The 13955-nt window shown below is 36.1% G+C and overlaps 1 protein-coding gene across 2 annotated transcripts in view; it reads right to left on the bottom strand.

The window, feature by feature from the left end:
• Positions 1–13955, bottom strand: part of aox6 (aldehyde oxidase 6) — an 88091-nt gene that overhangs the window by 697 nt on the left and 73439 nt on the right. For both annotated transcript variants that reach the window (XM_056256628.1, XM_056256627.1), the window contains exons 8-33: positions 13115–13195; positions 12734–12878; positions 12491–12583; positions 12023–12174; positions 11403–11496; positions 10015–10124; positions 9765–9949; positions 8642–8804; positions 8476–8565; positions 7911–8080; positions 7224–7335; positions 7001–7123; positions 6818–6914; positions 6615–6739; positions 5367–5500; positions 5108–5195; positions 4885–4971; positions 4551–4742; positions 2792–3019; positions 2600–2695; positions 2397–2525; positions 2139–2213; positions 1626–1678; positions 1316–1430; positions 1152–1217; positions 229–417 (exon numbers count right to left, since the gene is read on the bottom strand). In XM_056256628.1, coding sequence (XP_056112603.1) covers positions 229–417; positions 1152–1217; positions 1316–1430; positions 1626–1678; positions 2139–2213; positions 2397–2525; positions 2600–2695; positions 2792–3019; positions 4551–4742; positions 4885–4971; positions 5108–5195; positions 5367–5500; positions 6615–6739; positions 6818–6914; positions 7001–7123; positions 7224–7335; positions 7911–8080; positions 8476–8565; positions 8642–8804; positions 9765–9949; positions 10015–10124; positions 11403–11496; positions 12023–12174; positions 12491–12583; positions 12734–12878; positions 13115–13195 — 3192 coding nt within the window. The remainder of the gene's footprint in view (positions 1–228; positions 418–1151; positions 1218–1315; positions 1431–1625; positions 1679–2138; positions 2214–2396; positions 2526–2599; positions 2696–2791; positions 3020–4550; positions 4743–4884; positions 4972–5107; positions 5196–5366; positions 5501–6614; positions 6740–6817; positions 6915–7000; positions 7124–7223; positions 7336–7910; positions 8081–8475; positions 8566–8641; positions 8805–9764; positions 9950–10014; positions 10125–11402; positions 11497–12022; positions 12175–12490; positions 12584–12733; positions 12879–13114; positions 13196–13955) is intronic.

Here is a 13955-nt window from a genome sequence, read left to right on the forward strand (position 1 = left end):
CATCTAGATCAGATCTAGAAAAGCAAAACAAAACAAAAAAAACCCACTAAAAATTGGTACGAAGTCACACAAAAATCTAAAATAGGGTTCTGGATCAGGTTTGAATGCACTTAGACGGGAAGGAAGTGAACCACAATGGTTCCACAAAATCAAAATAAATTGACTTTGAAGCGAACCTGGGAAGTACATACATCCGTAATAAGGAGAAGATGAGTGAGAGTGAATTACCTTTGATGAATAGATGGCACGAGGGTTGGTTGAGCCGGCTAAAAGATAGACATTAAACTTCAGAGGGACGTCACAAAAAGCCGGGATCTTGTACTGGCCTGGTCCACGTGTGTACAGAACACCAGATGGAGAAAACTTGAGCTCCTCCATGGTGTAGAGACCCAGACCCTGCATGAACGCTCCCTCAATCTAACACACATACATATTATATGAATAAATACATATATACGTATATTGTAGGATAGTCTCTTCTGCTCACCAAGGCTGCTTTTATTTGATCAAGAATACAGTAAAAACAGTAGAATAGTGAAATTTTACAATTTAAAATAGCTGTTTTCTATTTATATATATATATATTTTAAAATGTAATTCATTCCTGCAATGGCAAAGCTGAAATTTTTTAAGCATCATTACTCCAGTCTTCAGTGTCACATGATCCTTCAGAAATCATTCTTATATGATGATTTGATGCTCAACAAACATTTCTTCTTATTAACAATGTTTAAAACAGCTTCATATATTTGTGGAAACTTGGATTTAAAAACAAAACAAAAAAAGAACTTTGAACAGCGTATATGGGTAATTTGCCTATATATAGAGTATAATATAATATATAAATGAGGCATACAAAATTATTAAAATGTTTAAATTTGAAAAGACTGATGATAATTATGAACTTAACTAATACAATTATTAAAAAATATTTATGTATTGGACCTGACACAAGGGGGAGCTAACACTTCTTTTATTCTGGTACAGTTACTGGACAATAGTGGTTAATCTAAAAAAAAAAATGATTGGTTCATCAATATTCCTAATTAATCAGATATATCTTTTAACCACTGATTTTTAAATTATATATTTCGGTATTTAATAAAGGTTCATTTCTACTAAGCGAGGGAACATCATAGAGAGCATCTTACCTGACCAATGTCAATGGACGGATTTATACTTCTGCCAATATCAACAACAATATCCGTCCTCAAGGTCTATGAGGAAAAGATGCAGTATGTCAGATTCATTTTACACTGATTAAACAATGTATATGAAAAATGCCCTACATTTTCTGCATCATATCTGCATTTACCCTGTACTCTCCGGTCAAACAGTCCAGCTCAACCTCACTGCAGCACACGGCATACGTGAAGTAAGCGTACGGATTGCCTTCCTGCTTCTCCCAGTCCATGCCTAGATCATGACCTCTGAAAACAGACAAAACGCGGCTAAAGCATCAAACAAAACCTCCATGTTTTGTCTAGTTTTAAGCCTTTGTTCTAGTCTTTGATGATGCACTGAAGATCACACTGTTGAAAAACACTCTCAGCTAGCACTTTTATGTCTCAAAGTACATTTAGAAAACAAAAACACTCCTTTTAAAGGACATTTGGATTATTTACCTGTAGAATCCTGTGGCTGACAGACTGATCTTCTCCAAAAATGCCGTCATTATCTTTAAAGACATCATTTAAAGCAAATGAATAAAAAAATAAAATACATAAAATATAAAAAACGAGTGATGGCAATAAAATAATAATAAAGCAATAAAAAAAGTAACATGGTAAAGTCCCTGTACCCATGACTTTGAATGGCTTATTGCTTTTACATAACCGCAGCAACAGTAATATGATAAAATACACCAAGTAAATAAATAGTCATTAAATAATAAATCACAATGAAAACATCTTCCACCAAATAATATAGTTCATTAACCGTAAATGATATTATGTATAAATATAGATGAAAGTATAGATTTAGGTAACAGGTTATTTCACAACGGCTTTGAACGTGGCTGATTCAATCAGGTTTTAAAGTCCGAACTATCCATACAGTATATTGTAGAATTAATTACTGTACCCATCCTTTTTATTTTGCATCAAAAACGAGAAATTTGAATAGTTTGTCAACTTTACCCAGTTCTGCCATGTTCCCTCAGGATCCTTCTTTCTGATTGGCTCTAGTCTTTTGTACAGTATTTGACAGGCATCCTGCAAAAAAAGGATTTTAACAATCCTAAAACAGACATTAAAAGCATAAAAAGGCCAAACAATCAAAATGCATACATTTAATGATTTCTTCAAAACCTCTTATAGACAGAAGACATAAATCCTTCAAGATAAATGATGTTGTCCAATCTGATCTTGTGCTTCAAAATCTGGTTTTCGATATACCTGCACAGCCATTCCGTTGGCGTCGGTACCGAAGGACGCAGCAGACGGGCAGGTATTCGGGACACACTGTGTGCTGGTTTCAGAGATGTGGATCAAAGAAGCAGGAATATTCAGCTCTCGACTCACCACCTGTGAGAAAACATGAGGTCAGCCCAAAAACTCTGAAATGGTTGCAGATCTGTGCAGAAAGCAGGACGTGGTACCTGTTGGACTTTAGTGTGTATGCCTTGACCCATTTCCGCCCCACCGTGGCTCACTAGCACAGATCCATCCTTATAAATATGCACGAGAGCTGCAGCCTTTGTAATACACACACACACACACACCAAAAGATCATTTGGAGTTCATTTAAAATAATTTAAAAGTCTCAGCAGCATGTTTTAGGTCACAGTAACCTGGTTGAGGAAGCCCTCTGCAAACCCAATGCCATATTTAATGGGTATTATGGCAATTCCTCTCTTTTTGTACTGGTTCTGCTGGTTAAAGAGAACGATGGCCTGCCGTCTCTGACCGAAGGCAGCTTTTTCCATACACTCGTTCCAGCAGAGGACGAGATTCTTTGGGTCAAACTCCATCTTGTAGTGAGTGAGGGAAACTTCCTTGTACATGTTTATCTCCCTGATCTGCAACAATAAAATAATGAAAGATTAACAATAAATAAATAGATAAATATTAGTTTCCATATCAGCAAAGGCTATATTCGTGACAACCAATAAATAAATGAATACATACATATTTATTACTATATCATCATCAAAGGCTAAATTAATGACAATAAACAAATACATATTCATTTCCATAACAGCAAAGACTATATTCATGAAAATAAATAAATATGTATGTATGTATGTATGCATGAATTACTGACTGTATGAGCAAAGACTATATTCATGACAATCAATCAATAAATAAATATGTATGTATGCATGAATTACTGACTGTATCAGCAAAGACTATATTCATGACAATCAATCAATAAATAAATATGAATATTCATATCAGCAAAGCATATGTTCATGACAATAAATAAATATTAATTTCCATATCAGCAAAGACTATATTCATGACACTAAATGAAATAAATAGTGCTGTATCAGCATAAAAAGGCTAAATTAATGACAATAAATCGATCAATCAATAAATGTTAATTAATTTCCATATCAAGAGACTATATTCATGACAATAAATAAATCAGTAAATATTAATTTCCATATCAGCAAAGACTATATTCATGATAATAAATATACATTTTCATTATCAGTAAAGACTATATTCATGAAAAAAAAAAATATATATATATATATATATATATATATATATTTCCATTTTGGCAAAGACTATATTCATGACAACAAATAAATATAAATTAATTTTCATATCAGTAAGGATATAGTCCATGACAATAAATAAAATAAATATTGTCGTATCAGCATAAAAAGGTTAAATTAGTGATAATGAATCAATAAATAAATGTCAATTGTCATATCAACAAAGGCTATATTCATGACAATGAATCAATCAATAAATAAATAAATAATTCAATAAATAATCATTGCCGTATTGCAAATGCTATGTTCATGCCACTAACTAAATAACTAACGGTTTAAACAAATAAATATATGTTCATTACCATATAAGCATCAAAGTTTATGTTTATGACACATTTAAAGTTGACAAATAAAAAAAAATATATATATATATAAAAAAAAGAATTCATTGCTATTTCAGCAAATGCTATATTAATAACAATAAATAAATAAATGAATAAATGGATAAAAAAGCATTGCCACAATCAACATCAAAGGCTATTTTCATACCAGTAAACAAATAAATACAAATTCATTACCATATCAGCATCAAAGGCTATAATTATGACCATACATCCATACATACACGGCACGCATCAATAAATACCAGATGGTATCAAAATTAAAGGATATTTTCATGCCGTAAATAAATGATGAATAAATGATTAATGATGAAATATATTTAAATGACATATAAATATTTGAAAAAGTGCCAAATGTACAGTACAGTATATTCCCAATATATTAAAACCAACAGTTCATTAGCTCGATCAATAGTAATATATGAAGTATAATGATGTAACCAGGCCAAAAGCAAAACATCGTTTTGTTACTGCATGGCACCAACCTCTTCAGGTAGACGGCCGAGTTTAAGAGCAACATCATCGATCATACTCTCAATGACCAGCATGCACTGGGGCACACCGAACCCTCGGAATGCAGTATTGGAGGGCAGGTTGGTCTTGCAGGCCGCCGATCGCCCACGCAAGTTTAGAATATTATAGGCGTTATCGAGATGTAGGAGGATCTTCTCGGCGACCTGGCAGAGTGAAATATAAGAATAATGATACTGTACAAATTCTGTAATATATGTTCTCCAATGTTTTTTCCCAAAGGTGTCTGCAGTGACCCTGAACATGTAGCTTCCACTATTAAGGCACTTAAGCAGGAAGTGATCTCACCAGTACGGACTCATCTGCTGTGTTTCCGGCGTTGGCGTAGTACTGGAAATCGGCTGCTGTTATCCTCCCGGTATTCATAAATCCCACCTGTTGGAGTCAAAGTCAGAAACATGCCAACATATAAGTAAATTACATAAATAAATAGTAGCTAATAAATATACTAATAACAGCTAAAACACATTCACAGTCGTTTTTTAAAATAAGTGTTAGGAAAACCACTAGCCTTATATTTTCCCCACACCGGGTGACGCCCTCCGGTTATCAGCATGTCCTCTCCTCTCTCTAAAACACATCGTACTGGCCGTCCAGTTCTGGGGAGATAGAGTTATACTTGCCAAACTCCTACACATCAAAATTATTAATATGGTAAAAAATAATATATATATATATATATATAATGAATTAATATTTAATATCTAATTTAAATAAAATCTTGTGAATCTTTCATTCTGATGTTTGGGGTCCGACTTATTTCGACTCACTTCCAAGCAGCAACAGCAGTGATGGAGGCCAAAATGGCAGTTTTGGTGACCTTGCCTCCGAAAGCTCCGCCCAGTCGCTTAATGTGACAAGAAATGCGATTGGACGGGATTCCCAACGTCTCAGCTACCGAGTCCTACAACAAATTGGAACAAACATACTTTCTTGTACATGTTTATCTCCCTGGTTTGCAAAAATAAAGTAAAATAAAATAAAAATGTAATAAAATATGTAAAACATATATAATAAAAGGAAATAAACAAAAAAATAAATAAATAAAGTTTCAGCTACTGACTCCTACAACGAAAAGGGGGGGGGGGGAAGCTACATGCAAATCTCCCTGATCCAAATCTCCTCCTCCTTTTGCAAAAATAAAGTAAAATAAAATCTAATTAATAAAATAATATTAAATAAAATAAAATATAAGACAAAATAAATAAAAAGTCTCCACTACTGTACTATACTTTCTTGTGCATGTTTATCGCCATGATCTGCGAAAATAAAACAAATATGTAATATAATATAGACTGTTAAATGTATAATATAATACGCACAGAAAATTTGTCACACGAGTTTTGTCTCATCTGAACATGACGCATTAAGAGCCGGGGCGTGAAAACTTTTTGAGTTTGAAGATGAAGGTAAAATGTACTTAATTTGACTTCTGGGAAACACGTAAGTATCTTCTGTTGCTTCCGAAGGACAGTACTAAATTAAAAACAATTATATTCAAACAAAATAAGAAAAATTTGGACATCTTCAACCTGTTCAAAAGTTTTCACCCCCGGCTCTTAATGCATCGTGTTTCTTTCAGGAGTATCAGTGAATGTTTGAACTTTTTTTTTTTTTTTTTGTGTTTGAGTCCCTCAATTATCCTCAGTGTGAAAAGACGGATCTCAAAATCATTCGGTCACTGCTGGAAAGGGTTCAAATATGCAAAAGATGCTGGAAGACTGAAGAATTTTGAACATTGGGCGGTTTAACTGCTCAGGACAAACAAGGGACTCAAGAACAATCATAACAAAACAAAAAAAAGTCATGGATCATCCAGGTAACAATACACAGTATTAAGAATCAAGGGTACACAAACTTTTGAACTTTTTCATTGTTATAAATTCAGCTATTTCTTTTCAGCTATTATATTACAAAATATAAAATAAAATATAAAACAAAATAAAGTCTCAGCTACTGACTTAATCATAACATAATGACATAAACATTTCTATATGTAACTGATCATAATAACATACTTGTGTAAATGTAGGATGCTGAGTGGACAAATAAACTTTCATCTCCTTCTCTTCCCCAACTGGAATGACCAGAAAACTCTGTGTTTCCATGTAGAAATGCTCCTGTCCTCCGATCCGAATCTCTCCTATGAAACATGAAGCAACATGTTATAAAACATAAATCAGGTGATCAGAGAGGTAGTGTGCTTGATCATGGATCTAACCTTCATACACCTTTTCGGCCTCTCTCAAAGCCTTTTCCACATCTCCTCGCTCAATCTGTCTTTTAGGAAGAAAGAAAGACTCTTTCTCGATGGCCTCCTGAAACCAAGAAGATCCAAGAGCAGCTCTTTAAGAATGGATCTTGTTAAAACGGGAATAAAAATGAGCAGATTATTTCTTCTCACCTCCACTGTGAAGATGCGATCCTGCAGATCTTCATATCCGATCTTCACAGCTGCCGCCCCACGTTTAGCATGAGCTTTGGAATCTGCGACCACAGCACAAACCATCTGACCCACACATGTCACCTGAGGACACAAAGGAGAAGAAGATTGGAGAAGAATTACATTTTTTATGTAATTAAAATTCAAAGAAATGCCTTACATAAAAAAATAATAATACACAGACCTCATCTTCAGCCAGCAGTTCTTCATCAATGCCATTTTTCCCTGGTATGTCTTTGGCTGTGATCACATCCACCACACCGGAAAGCTTTAGAGCTTCACTAAAGTCAATATGACTGTGACAATACAATCATTTAGATGTGAAGGTACTCATTTTTATTCAAATATCCATTGTCATCTCAGTTTCAAAGGCAATTTTTTTTACCATAACTTATGGCAGTTAGCATGAGATTATATCATTAGTTGATAGCTGATGCTCAAGTCGCTATGATGAATGAATGAATGTTAATTTCCATATCAGCAAATTAAATTGATTCAAACTCATTCAAAATAATAATAAAAAAAAAATATATATATATATACCATTGCCAATATATATATATATATATCAGCTTCAAAGGCTATATTTATGTCAATAAATAATTAAATATTTATTGCATATCAGCTTCAAAGGCTATACTTATGTCAATAAATAATTAAATATTCATTGCGATACTAGAATAAAAGGCTATATTTATGACAATATATAAATAAATAAATAAACATTCTTTGCCATTTCAGCTTCAAAGACTATATTTAAGACAATAAATTAATTCGCTGATTATATTAATTAATTCATTCAAATGATTGTACACATAGATTTCTAACAGTTTTTAAGTTAAAACTGTCAAACTGTCTGCATGCATCTTACGTGATTTTGGCATGTGGTCTGGAGCTTGTCACGATTGTGAGGAAAAGTTCACCATCGGTGTGTGGTAGGTCATCACAGTACACGGCCTCTCCAGTAGCCTGACTCAGCGCCGACCGGTGCATCATGGGTCGGCCCACAGGATCTTGAGCTGGCTGATTCTCCAAGACATTCTGTACACATAAAACACACAAAGTCCGTTGTTCATCTTCTATAAGTTCAGTGCTTTTGCTTTTTGTGGACTTTTAATAGAAAAAAGTGAACAGATAATACAATAAATGATGTGTAGAGAAAGGAAACAGAAACAGGAAAGTTGCAAGCTGGATTCGAACACAAATTTCCCATATGAGAACCATGGGACCATGATTTTGCCAATTACATTGCTTTTATGGACAGCTACAATGAAAACACACACCAAAGGGTGTATAGCGTTACCTTAAGTTATTTATGGCAATAAACAATTGAATACACATTGCCACATAAGCATCAAAGGCTATATTTATGACAATAAAGACTTAAATATTAATTACTATAAAATCACACACATCGGAGGTTCGTATAGTGTTACCTGAAACTCTTGGTAGCCAGACTGAATGCGTTTTGGAAGAGGCTGAATTGCACTTTGCATCTCTTGAGGTATTTCCATCTGAGTCACATCCTGTAAAAAAAAGACACACAAAAGAGGCTTAATAAACTATGTCCATTTGGTAACTATCTCCAAAAGTCATTCATACCTTTTCCTTCAGGTAACGGAGGACGAGCAGGTGGAATTTAAAAAGCAAACTCAAGGTCAGGGATCTGCGGAAATCCACCTTCCCGCCTGGAGCCGACGGCCCAAGTTTGATCTCATCAACCAGCGCGCTGTACGCATCACTTAACGTTGCCTCCTCCCAAGGCCTTGCAAAAAAAAACAGTGCAAAGTCTTTTTATGCTTTTTTACATTTTCAATCTTCTTTAGTTTGTAATTACGTTGCTGTTTGAGCATGAAGAAGGTCCGCAAATTGAAGTCACTTCAAACAGAGTTATTCTCTATATCAGTGCGCACCGTTTCTGAACTCCCTTAAATGCCTTGATTGTCACAATATTTCTCATTTAAATAATTCCCGCCCAAGGCCTAAGTTTCTGCCTAAGTCCAGCGCCGTGGCTACACATTGTCATGTTGTAAATAAGAATAAAAAAACAGTTGTTGCTGTTATTGGCGTATACCTACCAACGCAATGGCATTGCCATTGAAACCAATGCAGGTATTCCGTAAACGAAAGAGTGGCAAGGGACACACAAATCGGATCTCAACAGTTGCGATTCACAATGTGGACATTCAATAATTTTATATCGGATTCAAATCGGATGAACAAAAAATGTGAACTTAGGCCCTGTCCACACTACTGCGTTTTCGTTTAAAAACGGAGACCTTTTGCTACGTTTGCACCTCCCGTCCAGACTAAAACGGAAAAAACGAAGACCTAAAACGGAGAAGTTTAGAAACGCCGCAGCTCCGTTTTGCGTTTTGAATCTCCGGAGGGCGTTTTAGTGAAGCGGAGGACTTTAGAAACGATGACGCAGAGGCTCACGCTCGGCTCCTCCCTGATTCGTCAGCCACCCATCACATGTCAATCCGTTTCCTGTTTACACCGGCACGCGCATGCCCAGTGTTGGTGAATGGTCACGTGATCCGCGGTTTCAGGCGTTTTAATGTGGACAGAGATCAATTCTAATACGCAGATAAAACGCTGGTGTGGACGGAGATCGTATTCGTTTTAATTCTCCGTTTTTAAACGAAAACGCAGTAGTGTGGATGGGGCCTTAGTCCCATCCAAGAGGAAATGCAGCTCAAAAAGATGTACATTTGTGTCCTACCTTCCTAGAATCTGTTTGCACACGTGGTCAGCGCTGAGGATGGTGGCTCCCACACCACCGTAATAAATACTGATCTCCTTCACTACATTTGAGTTCTCGTTGAACCAAACGCGCATCCCAGCGTTCACCGTAGCTAGCGCGTTCTCCTTACGCGGGGCGTGTCGGAAGGCATAGATGATCTCATTCTGCCAAAAAAAAAGATGCTTTAGCAAACAATGCGCAAAAAGCTAGTCGATGGTTCATTTCTTACCTGTCTTGTAGCTGGAATGAAAACGGACAACACAATCTCGTCTGGCTTTAGAGCAGTCTTTGCAAATCCCAGGAAAAAATCTTTATCGATAAGCACCCTCCTTCGTCCATCTGTAATCGATATTTGGTAGAAATTGAGACACGTCAAAATATCCTCCTTGAGGAACATAACTACTTTCAGAATGAATGCAAAATGTGAAATTTTTGTGTTGTGAAATATTAGATATCTAGAAATGATTCAAACAAAATTAAACTTGTTTACACTTTTTTTCGATAGTCCGCATTAGACATTCTACTAACTATAACTTTGCAACTACATGTTAGATTAGGGTTAGCTGTTAGTAGAATAAGTTGACATGTACTTAGTTGCAAAGTTACTTATAGTCCGTCGAATGTCTTTTGGCGGCAAGCAGGGCAGGGCAGGTCCAACTCGACCCGCTCCGAGTGGGATTCAAACCGGTATCTTCGGCATGGGAGGCGGGCGTGCTAACAAGCACGCTAAAGATCGCAGTCTCTAGTGCCCCTTTTGAGGCCAAGGGAGTGAGGTTTACTCGCTAAGCTCTTACCCTCCGCTACACTCACCCCCTAAACCTCACTCCCATCCGGGTCATGGCACCAAATGTAACCAGTCTTACAGAGCGGGTTTCAAACCGGTGTCTCCGGCATGGGAGACGGGCTCGCTAACAAGGACGCTAAAGACCACAGCCTCTATCGTCAATTGCTAGTGCGCCTCTTGAGGCTAAGTGAGTGAGGTTTAAACACACAGCTCTTACTAGCTGGCCTCCGTTACACTAGTGTTAATGAGCGCCACATCAGTTTTGAGTCCAATGGAGGAGCTCTGGTAGGACAAAAGGACTAGGACTTATTAGTATTTATATATACTAATAATTTTGTATATATAAATACACACACATGCATGTATATATTTAAGAAATATTTGCATGTATATATTTTATATATATTTATACATAATTAATATTATATATAAATATAAATATGTTATATATTAATAACACATTTTTCTTAAATATATACATGCATGTGTGTGTATTTATATATACAAAATAATTATACACACTACACACACATATATTATGTAAACACAAACTTTTATTTTGGATGCGATTAATCGCGATTAATCGTTTGACAGCCCTATTTATTTTATTATAAAAGTTATGTTAAACGTTCACTGGTTCGCACCTCCTTCTTCCCTGAGCCTTTAGACTTTAGCGGACCATCAGAATAAAGTGATAGCAGATATTAAGCAGTCTACTAATACTCTAATGATTGGTAGTTGACATGTAGTTGCAAAGTTACTTATAGTAAGAAGAATGTCTAAAGTGGACTATTGAAAAGTGGACTTTTAAATTATTTAAGAAGTTGGCTCACCTTTAGAAAGTGCCACTAAAGTGCATCTCCCAGCAGCTAAGACGGGGGTCAGGTCGGAGTTTGGATATGCGCTTGCAATATTGCCGCCCAGTGTCTACATATTTCAAGAAACAAAATAATAAATAATATAAACACACACACACACACAAACACACAAAAACTATTAAAATAGCTCATTTTTGATGCCGTACTTCAACATTCAAATAAGTTGAAGAACTAAAATGATTAAAAATAAAACTAGAAATGACAAAAACCAGACAAAATTAATAAAACTTAAATTAAAATAAAAACTGAAAATATAAAAATAAAAGCCATTTCAAAATAGTAATAAATACTATAATAGTATATAATTAATACTAAAATAACTTGTTGATTCTCCCTTAATTTGGCGATTCAGTGCTCAAATATTAAAATTCTAAAATGATTTAAAAAATAATAAAGTATTATGCTTTATTTATTGTTGATTTTACCTTAAATATATTTATGATACCATTTTAAATATTAGTTTAGTAGTTTAAATGAGGCCAGAATGAGGTTTTGGACCAGATCATAAGAGACTGAGAAATATTTGTGAGTGTAGCAAGAGTGACGTTGTGCATTCAGGGTCTGTTTACACTTACAGCCACGTTTCGGATCTGCTGTCCGCCCACAAGGTTTATCTGCAGCAGAAGAGCCCGAAACAAGTGTGTGTTCTCCGGCGGGAAACCATTTATACTTCTCTCCAGCACACTTTTCAAAACAGACATACTGCACCCTGCTCCAACACACACACCTACAAATACAAAGCATTCATTAATGCTACTTAAAGTATTTTTTGTTGTTGTTGTTTAAATACATTCTTAACCCGGTTTATTGCTCATTGACTACTATTATTATGCCATTCATGGGTTTATCTACCCCAAAAGTGTAAACACTGAGCCTCCCAGGCATCATAGAAACATTGAGGGCGCTCTGCTCAGATCTGTCAATCTCTTTCCACCTTAACCTAATCTAAAACGCAGTAGGCTGGTTAGGAAACCTTATTGTAAAGTGTTATCAAATAAAACTAACTGGAATAAGGTTAAGTTGAAGTACTAAAACACACATACCCTCTGATCTCTGGGTAACTTTGAATAGTTCTGGCACTCGTGTTGGTGATATTAATACAGGATGGAAGATACCCTTGAACTTCATGTCCAGACCTAAATAGAATAGAATAGAATAGAATAGAATAGAATAGAATAGAATAGAATAGAATAGGGGAAATGTCATAGTGACCTGAAAATGCTGAAATAGCACACAAAAATACATTAGAGTTTATTAGGTTTGGCCACGATTTGCCCATATGAAACCTATGTTGGTGTTGCCCATGACAAGAGGGGCTTGTGGGTAATCAGCCTTCAGCTGGAGCAGCTCATCTAGAGATCCAGGGCAGATCCAGGTCATTCTTTCCCCACAAAACTTCTGAGTGGTTTGGTCCTTAATCTCTGCCATTCTCTAAACACAAAATAGACTGTGAATTTATGGCATAGCTTTTTTTAAATGTGTTGTTTAGTTGATAACAGCATTTGAACTTCTGACAGACTAAAATCAACTGAATAATAAACTAGAGCTGAATGGCGACCTTGTTACAGCTTAAACATTAAGCTTAGGTTTTATCTAAAACCTCTTAGTCATAGTTACATAACCTACTCTAGTGAAGACAAATGGAGTTTTGAACAAGTCTGACAAACCATGAGTTCAGGGGGAAAGATCAGATCCTGGGTGGGGTCGAAGGGGAGCAGGTCCTCTTTACGAAAGAGTTCTGGATGACCCTATTAAACACAAAAATAACTATTACATCATTCAATCCACTGAGCGCCAGTGTTATTTTTTCTACAATAGGTTTAAATGCATCCAAGGTCAAAAAACACTTAAATTTTCTCACTTCTTTTCTCAGCTTGTCTAAAACGGATCGATAAAGGATTTGGTCTCTTTAAACCCCTCCTTTCCGGGAGCATACTCTGCTCTGGTTGGTCAGATGGCTCAATATGCTGTTATTGGTCTACTCTGTTCTGATTGGTCAGATGGCTCAATCTGGGGCACATTCAAGTTCAAAACGGTGCGCAACGTTTTGCTACGGTTTCCGGGTTGAACGTCATGTTTCCTGGAAACGGCGTGCACCGGTGTGCAACGGGGTTTGAGATGCGTTTTCTCTTGTTTGGTGGGTGTGTCAGAACTGCAGTCCAATCAGCAGCAACATGTACACTCACCGGCCACTTTATTAGGTACCCCATGCTAGTAACGGGTTGGACCCCCTTTTGCCTTCAGAACTGCCTCAATTCTTCGTGGCATAGATTCAACAAGGTGCTGGAAGAATTCCTCAGGGAGTTTGGTCCATATTGACATGATGGCATCACACAGTTGCCGCAGATTTGTCGGCTGCACATCCATGATGCGAATCTCCCGTTCCACCACATCCCAAAGATGCTCTATTGGGTTGAGATCTGGTGACTGTGGAGGCCATTTTAGTACAGTGAACTCATTGTCATGTTCAAGAAACCAATTTGAAATGATTAGAGCTTTGTGACATGG

This window comes from Rhinichthys klamathensis, unplaced genomic scaffold (assembly GCF_029890125.1).
Source record: "Rhinichthys klamathensis goyatoka isolate OS25496 unplaced genomic scaffold, OSU_Roscu_1.1 h1tg000127l_1, whole genome shotgun sequence".
Taxonomy (NCBI): Eukaryota; Metazoa; Chordata; class Actinopteri; order Cypriniformes; family Leuciscidae; genus Rhinichthys; species Rhinichthys klamathensis.